General features: G+C 38.4%; 1 protein-coding gene across 1 annotated transcript in view; it reads right to left on the bottom strand.

Moving 5' to 3' along the window:
* eipr1 (EARP complex and GARP complex interacting protein 1) overlaps nt 1–12,860 on the bottom strand; it is a 78,792-nt gene that overhangs the window by 25,665 nt on the left and 40,267 nt on the right. The window contains exons 5-6 of the mRNA XM_026307030.1: nt 9,916–10,015; nt 1,656–1,792 (exon numbers count right to left, since the gene is read on the bottom strand). Coding sequence (XP_026162815.1) covers nt 1,656–1,792; nt 9,916–10,015 — 237 coding nt within the window. The remainder of the gene's footprint in view (nt 1–1,655; nt 1,793–9,915; nt 10,016–12,860) is intronic.

The raw sequence follows: 12,860 nt of genomic DNA on the forward strand, positions 1-12,860 counted from the left end.
CTCATCCCAAATGTTTTCTTAAAAGGTATAACTTAACCATCTCTTTATAATTTTCAGCTACAATCTTGAATCTACATTTATAACTTTCAGGCGTTTCTGCCATTTTTTCATCCACACAATGCATAACAGTCTATTCTGCCCGTCGCTGCTCATTACTTTTTACAATGCATTGTGGGAAATTTTGAGGGAACTAGCTACTTTTCAGTTACTAGCAATTCAGAGACCACTACAAAATTGCGTACTCCCTGAAGAGGGCACTATATAGGGAGTGTTGAAATGGAGGAGCTCATTGCTAAAAGAGGTTCGACATCAATAGTGTGGAAAACATGAAGTGGACTTGTAATATTTTTTTTATTTTTAGCCATTATCGCCTGCATTGCAGGAACAGACAATTGTAATGGTTCTTAGAACACCGTTTTTGGGGACATTTTTAGCTCCTTCTGAACAGTGTTAATTTTGACAGCATTTAGTCAACTAAATAGCATAAGATTTTAGTCAACTACATCTACTGTAGATGTAGTTGACTAAAATATTGGGTTTAATTTAAGTAATTTAGTTAAAACTATTGTAATATACAAAATAACTTAAAATTAAATAAAAACAAGTTTCATTAAATATATGGAATGTGGCCTTTTCATAAAAGACCAAAATTTAGATATGCATTGTTTATAACTTGCATATGATCATTTTTAAAGCAAAAGTACAACTCCAAAATATTTAAAAGAAAAACTGTATTTGGCAGTAATGCCATTGCAAATACTGTATGACTTGAAAACATTACCTGAATCATGGAATCACTTGTTTTTACCAGCGATTTCTGCTCCACACGGTTTACACAAGGTCTCGTTTGTCTTGACATCAAACATGAAATTGACGCCATATATCTTCTCTTTGTTTTCTCCCAGCTGTTGCCATTTCATTACAGTTAAACAGACACCCAATGTATGCACGATGATGTTGTGTACTCATGTGGTTCAGTTACTTTTCAAATGTGCGTGTGCGTCTTACAAGATTAAGTCTGATTGGATCTTTTTCAAAAACGTCCCTCACTCACATTTTCGTCTTGTTTTTGTCAACGAAATTAACACTGCTTCTGAAGTAGGTACTTTTCCAGTGCAATAGGAACCATGAGTGACATGTTTCCGTTGATTTGTCAAAAAAACTACTGTGGCACCAGCAACTGCCATTTTTTAAAGTTGTTTTTACTAGAGTAAACAGCTTTGGCACAGGGAAAAAAAAAAAAAAAAAAAAAAATCACACAAATTGCCTAACACCAAGGTCGTGGTTGCCTACGTGATGAAGAAATTTGAGCTTTAGACAAATCAAACGAAACGTAATCCCCTAGTGCTGCTGTTGAATGTCGTGCAGAAATGACGTCGCTATAACAATCATCAGGCGGCTTATGTTATGGATCAACAGTGTTATTGAGCAAATGTGTAATCAGCAGAAGAATCTGTACTTTCGTTTTCCACAGAATGGTCAATCAAAATCAATTGAAAAAACAATAAAGACATGTCTTTCCATTAAATATTTCCCATTTTGAAAATCATTATAAGCACTTTCACAAAAAACACATATCTAAAAAAGAGAAAATCTATATGTATGCAGAATGAATTAGAATATTATACAGAGCTGCCTCAGCAAGAAGCACTCACCTCATAGTGCGAAGGTCCCAGCCTCGTATGGCGGTGTCATTTGCTGTGGCAAGCTGGCTGCAGTTGTGATGGGGGCACCACTTGCCTGAAGTGAACTTCAGCTGACCTTTGCCCTCCAGTGAGGCAGTGCTAGAGACCTGCAGAGGAGAACATCACCTTCATTAACATCTTTGAGCAAGAATATGAGCAAGTGAATATCTGTGACAGGTGCAGCTAGTCCTGTGCATTGCATCATCATAATATAGCTTTATTAGAACGCCTTTTCTCTACAGGCCACACTCATGATTACAGTCTTTCAGTATGACTCAGTAGTAACTTTTTGGATATTTGCTGGCACACCAATTCCAGATTTGTGCTGAAACATGTTCACTAACACTAGCAGCTTAGTTCTACATACCGTACCTTAAAGGTCTAGTTCAAAATGTTATTTGAGTCTTGAGTCTAGCTTAGTTGTTCTAAGAACTCCAACTCAAAGTTGCATTAATCAACACATTTTTTCTCTTCCTTCTATTCAGCCTCTTATAGCTCATTGTTTTGGTTTACTGGGGCACAAATTCTGCTCCCATCAGCCCCTTTTTCAGTAGCAAGCAGCAATTTTTTTTTTTAGCTTAAACATCTGATAAACCTCTCCAGCACAAAACAGTAGTTTCCTAATGGACAGAAGCCTAAACAATGTGTACAGCTGTGGCCATCTCAAACATGTCTGTTATTTCCAATAGAAGCAAGGTAGCTAACCAGCCACAATATGTATGTAAAGGCTTTGGAGCAAACTGGAGCTAAAAGAATAGTATGAATTGTTATTCATCAGGTGAACAGAAATTTCTCTCCAACAGGCAACTTGGTAGCATGTTAGCAATCCTTGTAGTTTTAAATTATCTGTACTACACAGAAAGTACACAGTGATGGGACTGAATAATGTCAAATTCAAAAATTACATTTAATCAGAAATGCAAGGATACCACCAATCCTAGTAGTTTTATTAAAGTTTTTTCAAGAATCTGCAATCAACTTGTAACTTTAAATAAATGCTCTAACAAATGAATGCACCCTCTTTATACATACAGCCACTCTCTCCTGCCTGTAGTTCCCTCCAAACTGTGGATTAGTGTGTTCTGTTCTCATTTTACTCTCTATAAGCAAGTATATTTCTGAAAGGACCTCTACATTAAGAACCTGCTAGTGTGGAGACTGACAACATCATGCACCTGTCTTCTCTGCACCTTACTGCTCAGCCAGCAGACCCCATTGAACCCACTTCTCCGTGGTCCCATGGTGGGGATCTATAAACTGGATTTCTCAGAGTAACTTATGGATCAACTGTACAATCAGAGTGACCGTTTAGATTCTGATGAAGCATTTATGACTGATCAGAACTGAAATCTGAATCAGTCTAGGCTGGTAGAAACTCATTTAAATCTATTGCAATGTCGTCAGTTTTTCAGCAGAAAAACATTTAACTGACAAGATGTCACTGGATACAAAAATTAAAGCAGTTTTGCTGAAAGGCAGTCAGGTTAAACTGCAACATCTAAGGCTTTTAAAACAAGACGACATGCTTGTCAATGGATATTTATCAAACCTGCTATGTATATTTCACAGAGCAACAATAAAGGAAATATTAATCAAAGTCAAAACACTTTAAGGTCTTGGAATTACAAAGCATATCACTTCATCAGGCCACTTTACTTGGAAACTAATTAATTCAGCATGCTGGCTATGGAAATTATCTTACACTTAAACTATAGTGCATCTAACAATTCTAACACAGAGCATTATACTGCTCTATTTTCCTCTGCTTTCTGACTGACTATCTGCAGATTTATATCTCCATCTTTCTTTTCCTATTTCCACATCCCTACCCCCAACTCTGCCTGTTGGAGCAAGGATCATCGATCGCCCCGTCACCATACAGCTCCCTGGTACACTCTCATTATTTCAGCTAGAGAGGACAGAGGGAGAGAGGGGCTGATAGAGCAGGAGGAAGGGAGGCTGAGAAAGAAAAACAGAAAGGATAAAAAAAAAAGAGTGAACAAAGCAGGGAGAAGAAGAGAAAAATGAAAGGAATGGCAGAGAATGGGGGGCAGTAAAGGAAGATCAGGGGAGATGGCCTTGATATAAAATTTTCATGATTAACTCAGAGGGCTTCCATAAACTAAAAATATTCTTTCTTCTTGGTTTATTAAAGTGGTAATTTATGAGACTTTTAAAAACATTTTTAAAGTTGTATTAGGGTTACCAAAGCATATCAATCAGTTACAGTCAACAGCAAATCAGACATGTTGAACCCATACAGTCGACGGCTGAAACTTATAACATTAAAGATTAAGTGGCAGTTAAGCCATCTTGAAAGCAGTTATATGCCTGCTTTTTAACTGTACATGATAACCCCCCTGCATATGCTACATTTTTTGTAAGCATGATTCTTCAACCTCAAATATGTCATTTTAGGGATATTCAAATGTGATCCTCCAGGTTGATATTGGCATCTTTAATGATGTGATTAAGTGGATCACGTATCAGCCATAACATCACAATCTACACCAAATAAAGCTTCTTTGCTGATAACAGTAAGCATTTAAGCTACCAGTGATTAAAACTTTACTATATTAAATATTCAATTCAAGATATTCTTCTACCAAAACGTCTACCAAAGTTTTACATGTTTGTGGCCCCAAATACATTTATGCATATGGACTTGAGTAGGATCTTACAAAAACACTGATCTATTGTAAAGAATATTCACACAAAAATGTAACAAGATGTCCAACACAATCATTTGCAAAATTTGATGATTGGTGTGTGAATTATCCTTGAAAGGATAGTCCTGACTCCACTGAGAATTGGTTAAACCCCATTACGTTCCTTAAACGGTCCAGAAGCTGAATAACTACATGATCATGGTAGCCTGGGGTACAAGTCTACCGATCAGAAGCTAAACACTAGTCGTAAAACAGTAAAGCCTGAGTTTCATGCATCCCAGTTTTCCAGCGTTATTAGTACATTAACCAAAATAGGGGTCCCAACAAGGCAGTACAAGGACAAGGTATGTAGGTGAGCTGTGATCTAGCAGAAATATTCCATCAAAGATTCTTATTGACGAGCCACAAATCTTTCTAAAAACAATGCACACTTATGCACATGATTCTCTCTTGGACATGCATACGCACACTCACGCAAACATACACAACTGAGCACACAAACACACACACACCAATCTAGGCCAGGCCCTTGAGAGAAGAGACATATCCATGCTGCAGCTGGACATGGCTTGAGATGAGCACATCACCGTCCAAAATTTCGAAGGAATGGAAGAGAGAAGAGTGGGATGAAATTAGGGAGGAGGGAGTGAAGAAGATTAGCATTCTCATCAGCACTGAAGGAATTTGTCTTGGCTGCTAGCACTTTCTCCTCTTTTTCATTCCCTTTTTCCTCATCAAGCCCACTCTCTTTCCTTATCTATATCTTGCCAAATTCTCTCAAAGCACTATCTTCACAATCAGCAAGGCAGGGCTCCCTCTCTCTCTGGTCATCCTTCCCTTCTCATTATATACTCTTTTCCTGCACGTTATTTTCCACTTCTCTACCTTTCTCTTGATACAGCATTTAATAACTCTGTTGTCCTGTATCTGTTTCAAACAATAGGATAAACAACGCATACCTCCATGGTCCTACTCAACCTCACACTGTAGTCTCTGCACAAGACACACACACACACGCACACACACACATACAACCCTCATGGAGTTGGCTTGTTTTTAGCAGCACCATCATACAGCTTGTCTATAAGGATGATATGTTTCAATGTCAGTGTGGTTGGCCATTTTCCTGGACAGAAGAATGCAGTGTGTGTGTGTTTCACAACTTCAAAGTATTCTGCCCCAATGCAATGCAATTTTTAGAAGAACAATTGCATATGAACTCTGAAGTCATAACTAGACATACATTAAGATAAGAAAACCTTTATTTGTCCCACAATGGGGAAATTGCCTTGTTTCAACAGCAAAGTACAAGTACACAGCAGAGTGCCAAAAGTAGCAAAATTGCTGTAGGTGGCACAAATCAAGGTGACAGGATGCTAAAGTTAAGAATCTCTGTGTAGCAAAAAACTGCAAAAACCAGAACAACCAATCACAGCAAAGGCAAAATGGTGTCTGTACAGATCATACAGTGGCTGACAGCAGCACAGAAACACAAACCAATATTAATCCTAATAAACTGACCCCTCATTATGATGGTTTACTTACACTAAACCAACAAATGAATGTTATCCCAGTGCTCCCAGTGGATTGCAGAGGGCATCACTAAGACACATGCCTCCAAACTCCCACTTTGAACAGGCAATGTAAAAAGGAATGTAGATTGCAAAAACAGTAAAATATGCATCAACAATGTGGTGAAGTATTTATACTGTTCAGGCATAACTTTGGGTTTAGAGTGAATGGGCATTTAGAATGTGGACTGACCAACCTGTGCTGACCCTGCTGAATTAAAGTTACATTAAATTTTGTGACTGTGAAGAAATGTCTTTTTTATTATTAATATTATTATTGTTTATTTTGTATTGCACAATTACATTGCTCTGATAGAAATTTTAAAGTTGTCAGATGAGTTTTGGAATCATTTGACTGCTGTTACAAGCTATCACCAGTGATACTCGATATTCCCTGCACATATGTTTCACATTAAAAGCCAACCAATGGGATTTAACAAGAGAAAACTACAAATAGGTGTGCGATACATGGCTGTATTGTCCTGGTAGAGTTTGAGCTGTGGAAATTCTCTTATCTGAATGTAAAATGTTATTTATGTGAGCTACTATATGTAATGTCACCTCTTTGATTTTTTTTTTTTTCAATCATTTAGCAACCAGTCATTATTTATTCATATCACTGTTCTCTGCTTTCACACTGTGGTAGCTGATGGTTGACTGGAGAAAAGCTTGGATTCTGGATGTTGCTGGCTGTTGGATGTTTGTATTCTTTAAATTTTTTGATACAAAATATTGATATCCATCCATCCATCCATTTTCTATACCTGCTTATTCCTTAACCAGGGTCACAGGGATCTGCTGGAGCCTATCCCAGCTCTCTTTGGGTGAAAGGCAGGGGTACACCCTGGACAGGTCACCAGTCCATCACAGGCCACATAGAGACAAACAACCTCACACACTCACACTCACTCCTATGGGCAATTTAGAGTCACCAATCAACCTGACATACATGTTTTTGGACTGTGGGAGGAAACCAGAGTACCTGGAGAAAACCCACGCAAGCACAGGGAGAACATGCACACTCCACACAGAAAGGCTGGGTTTGCTGCTTTTAGTGAATGCGGACAAAAACAATAGCGGTCAATATAATAACTGGTATAGTCCACCAATAGAAATGTAAATAATGATAAACTTGACTCCAGACATCCTGATTGAGTTTTTCCCCACCAAAATTTTCATCTTGACATGTACAGTACAGTAACATCATCTGTTACGATATGTAATGAATCTGCTTTATTATCAGGGATTCTTAGGGATGCATTCTCTTTTAGATATACTGTAAATGCATAGCACAAATAGTAAGTGTTAAACCCAGGTGGAACAAACCTTGCTTAACCCTATACAGTAGGAACAGTAGGTCTCCATGCATGTGGGGCTTAAGTTGTTGTATGTGGTTGAGGTCTGACTGTATGATGTGAAAAATATCTAATTTCCAGTATACATTTTGTTACAATGTGCATAAATTGTTGTCTAAAGTAAAAAGAAATGTAGATGACAGCTGAATATATCAGCCCCTTTGGGTCATGACAATCTGGTAAATTAAGGGAATAGTTACAGTCTATGCTGACTTAGTACTATTTATGCGACTGGTGTGACTCAGGACTGTTAACTCATGGTGAATCTCGAAATCATATCTACAAAAATGGACACTGCACATTCATCTGACCTCAAACCTTGCGTTTGTTGAGGAGATACTGTCTGGCCATGTAATGTTAGTCTGTAACTGCTGGAGAACTAATGATAGCTAACCACAGTCTGCACATATAAGGCTGATGTCAACAAAACAGTACAGGTGAGCAGATTTTCAGTTTCTGTCCTGTCAGTGCTCAAACAGATCAATAAAGTGGATGTTTGGCCTTAGTTATAGCACCTGCTACTGACAGTCCATGTGTAGCTGTATGAGAAATCTTTTTTTTTTTTTAAACTATACATAATGATCTAAATTAATCAACTCTGGACTATGTGAATTGAAACTAAATCCAATTGGAAATAAAGGCAAATATTCAGCCCTAATATTTAAATTGCATATTTGTCCAGCTACATACTGCTATATACCCATCAGACTGTAAAACTGGGGACTGTATTAAATCACCTAAAAAACAGTTTATTGTCATTTGAACTTTGTTTAATCAAGTTTAATCAACTGAGAAGCCTACATCTGTAGCCAACATACACTGACAGAACAAGAGATTGAGAGAGAGTATGTGCATGTATTTATCCAAAGTGCAACTAGACATCTTTCAAAAGGTCACATTACAGAGTTCAAATGAACACACATGCACACACAGACACACTCGTATTTATCAGGAGTGTGACCTGGCTGCCCTTTATGTGAATCCCTCAAGCACAGGAATTACTAATGACCTATCTATACATTCTTCATTGCTTATGGGTTCTAATTGAACGACACACCAACACACACACACACACAAAACAACATGCCACTGTTGGTATGTATTACTTCTTCACATGCATGCACAGCTGACACACACCATTATCTGTAGTCCTTATATACATAATGGTCATTTTAATTGCAAAGCTGGCATGTTGGAGACAGAATTTACAGTGGAGAGCCTCTTCACCTTGCATTAAAGGACACAACCACAAGCACTCAGAATAAATGTACTTCCACACTATTTAGTTACATGGTCATATATTTACTTTCAGTCTATTAAAAGCCATTATTTTGTATTTTAGCAGCCCATGGTAAAATGGATCTGAACCATAATGTAATGACAAATCAGTTTGACTGTTAAGATAACTCAGTGGCAACAGTTTGCACTTGTGTGTTTTATATGTCAACATAACAATGCAATTTTACTCAAAGCCACACCCATAGGTCAATAAAGCCAAGTTTGGTTGGAAGAATGTTTCTTGCCTCCATAGAATCCTGACCCCAAACCATCTAACACCTTTGGGATGAAGTTGAATGATGAACTGTGAGCTGAGCCTATCACCCAACACCGGTGCCTAACCTCACTAAAGCAGTAGTGGTTGAATTGAAGCAAATCCCTGCAGCTGGTTTCCAAAATCTTGTGGAAAGCCATCCAGTTCCTGGAACTATGTGACCAATGGAACTAAACTTAAAGACTAAACCAGTGAATGGAAAGTCCCCTTTACACATTCGTGTGTTTCAATTGCATCTGAGGAACTGAGGAGATGAAAACTAATAGACCAATAGTAGACAAAAGCAGAGAAAGGTTTATTTTCAACCTTCACTTGCTCCCTCTTTCACTGCTTTCAACATTTGCACACTCTCTCTTTATATTTTTCAAACTAGTTAGGAAGTTGACAACCCAACTGACTGTAACTTTTTTAAAACAAGAAATATCTGTCCTTCAACTTGTTCCTCTAAATGCTCAACACTGCTGATAGATCTTGAATGATATAAAAGTACTACCCATGAAGCATGGACTTTTGGCACTAAGAAATAATATACAGGAAACTATTTCAGTGAAAGGAAGGTTTCTTAGTTTTTCTAAAGTCTCCTGATTTCATTGGGAAAGTTACTGGAATAGAAAAGACAGTAGCAACATATTAATGCGCATAGATTTAGAATGATAACACTTTGTATTCTCATGTTCTTACAACAAAAATGACAGCAGTCATTCACTAGCCTCTCAAACACAAGAATCAAACTCACCACTGTGCTGTGACGACCCCGCCTATATTGAGGTAGTGGAAAAATTACCAAAACCAAGTCGAGTACAGTAGAGCAGAGTAGTACTAAAACTGCATAATAGCAGAGTGACAATACAGTCTCTTACTTATTAAATGAACAATTAGTATCACAGGTACATGCATAACTGTGTGAGAGAGAATGAATAGTGGACACTGCTGCTGTTGCAGAGACAGGATGTGTGCATCTGATAATGGCAAGATGACATGGTGGTTATCAAATAATGAGTTAGCTACTGTGTGATATGGTGTGTGTGCCTGTGCATGCACTGTGGTTTACAGTGTGTGTGTGTGTGTGTGTGTGTGTCTTACTGTGGCCTGTGTGGAACTCTCCTGCAGGTCCCAGAGTATAGCGTGGTTATCAGCCAATGAAATCACATGCTTGCCATCCCCCATGGGCTCCCACAGAACACTGTAAATACAGACACATACACACAAAAGCACAAAGTCACTATCAATTAGAATACAAATATTGGTCAAACATGCATATAGGCTTATCGGCAAATGCAGCACAGGAATGAAGTATTTTGGTCAGATTTCCCATGACTGCTAAATACAGCACAGGTAAATAGATATCAAACATCTGCATGCATTTCCAGATGATGTTTGGGAATGCTTCCAGACTTATGATTGAATGCGGTCTCCCTGTACTTGTATGGGTTTTCTCTGGGTACTCCGGTTTCTTCCCACAGTCCCAAAACATGCATGTTAGGTTGATTGGTGACTCTAAATTGCCCACTTCAAATTTCTGATTAATCTCACAAGAGTTGTTCAACACCGAGACACGAGAAAAAAGTTCTACCTAGATGATGTGTCGAGAACAAGCTGCAAGAACTCCCAAACCAGGGATGCAAGAAAAGAATGATGTGTTCTTTTCTCGCAGCCCTAGGAGAGAGAACAAATTTGTCGCTTCTCGTGGAGTATGTGTAGGCCTTTACCTCAAAATTTCTACAGACCTGCAACGTGACTTTTCTGACCACCACATGATAATAATATACCTTTACCATGACTTTACCACACTACGGTATAGAGGGAAATATTATTTTTGACACTTTACATTTAAGTAGTTGCTTAGATGTTCTATCATATCCATTAAATTAAGTTTTATTGCTGTGTATTACAAACTGTCCAAAAGCATACCTTTGTGTAGATTTTTATGTTTACTAAACAGCTGCTCTACTCTAACACTTCTAACAGTAAGCACAGTACAGTACTATAATATCATGACCTACCACAGGTTTGAGAAGGGGGTGTCTGATATTTTGTCCACTATAACATATACAGTATTTATTGATATAAATAAAGCTTATACTGTACATATTTGGTTTCTATTTGCAACTTCTAGCTTGTGTAGTAGCACCTGATAGCTTAGGTCGGACACATGCGCTGTGTTTTTCCATTTTTATGCAGTATTTGATGTTTCCTTTTAGCATAGAAGATCATTCACAAGCAGTTTGAAGCAAATCCAGTGTACAGACCAAGTGTAGTGAAGCAGTTGAAGGTCAGCGAATTGGTTAGTACACATAAATAGGTTTTTGCCCACTTCCAAGAACTTTACTATCAAAAATAAAGTTGAGCCATGAAGTCTTTCCTTTTTTGGGTCTGAGGGTCAATGCAGCTGATAGCATTACAGCACATGAGCTCGGGGCTTGGGGCTGACTATGTTAATGAGCCTCACTGTGACATATGAATGAAGGCAAATCTGAAACAGGGTGGTACGTTATGTTATGCCTTGGCTTCTGACAAAGGATGCATGCAGCAGTAACACTAGGTGGTGAGCTAATACACACCCAACTGTATGTCAAAAACACATCATCTTATGCCTCACTTTATTTTGGACAGCAATGGAGTTTGTGGTAGAGAGGAATAAGACACTTTGAATACACATGCAATAATTGGTAGTGGGACACAATCATTGTTGCTTTTTGGTCTTTTCATTGGATTTATTGACAAATATATATGCAATCCATTGGCATTTAGAAAGCTTTGTTAAACCAGGCTCAGGAGACAGTTTCAATTTTAACCACGTGAAGTTGTGCATTTGTCATGTTACTCGCTGCATAATGAAACCCTGTGATGTTGCCTGAAGCAGAGTTTCTGAAATTAGGGTGCAGCACTACTAATTGCCCAAGAAAGTAACGATAGTAAGTCATTGGTAAATCCAGCAGCCCAATTCTGTCGGTCAAGTGCTCAAACACAGATGTGGGATGCAGCATTGCCTCACTGGTGTTAAAGAAGTGGTAGGTTTGCTGCATGCTTAGCTTTGATTCATCCCTGCATACCACTTTTTGCGGAGTATTGATTCCTCACTGCATGGTTCTTGGAGATGTGATTCTTCACTTTGCTTTGTATACTGTTCCCAAGCCTTAGAGACCTAACCAGACCTGACGTGTTGCAGCCTTAAACTGTTTCTTTATAATTCCTATGGTACTGACTGGATCCTTTGTATGCTTTTGTTGCTCAACATAGTGTGGAACAGTTTAGCAGCTAAATGCAGGCTCCAGTACATTGTATAAGAAAGAGGACACCACCCAAGTGAGAAAGTGGTGCTTGAGTCCTGTCAACATTAAAAGCAATACCACACTGCAGTCATTGGCCTTTTAATAAACTAGACATAACCTTGGTCTGGAAAAGGTGCTTATAAACTTGTTAATGTTTTGATTGAGTGGGATTTTTCTGCTCAGGAAAAAAATGTATCTGTGTCTAATTTAGGTTAATAGATGTAAAATATCCAGAAGGCGCAGATGTGGTCTTCTGAAGGTTTGCCTGTGTGAGCCTGTCACAACACTAAAGCTGCTGTCATTAGAGGTTTACTGAATGATGCCATTTATTTAAAGAGTTCATCAATTAGACAACTCCATTTTCTTGGACTCATTTGTCAATTAAAGTGGCAGCAACAATTCTAGCATGTTTTATGGAAGGTGAGAGTGTTAGTGAGAGATAAAAGAAATGACAGAGGAAGGGAGGCAAGATAAAGTTAAAGTTTGTTTTTGGATTTTATCCAGATTTCAAATATGCACTGTCCTATTAGAAAGAAGGAGTGGGAGGAGAAAGGGAGAGAGAGAATTAGACAAGGAGGAAGGGGGAGGGGTACAGTGTTTATGAGGGCTGTAAATTCATGGCTGCTGAGGGACAGCTTTTAGTGCCCTCATGAGGAGCAGGAAGTCACACACACCTTCACACATGCATATATGCACACATGCGCACGCAAACACGCACACAAGACCAGAAGGTTAAGTTTGGATTTTTTCTATCTT

The sequence above is a fragment of the Mastacembelus armatus genome, chromosome 22, assembly GCF_900324485.2.
Source record: "Mastacembelus armatus chromosome 22, fMasArm1.2, whole genome shotgun sequence".
Lineage (NCBI taxonomy): Eukaryota > Metazoa > Chordata > Actinopteri > Synbranchiformes > Mastacembelidae > Mastacembelus > Mastacembelus armatus.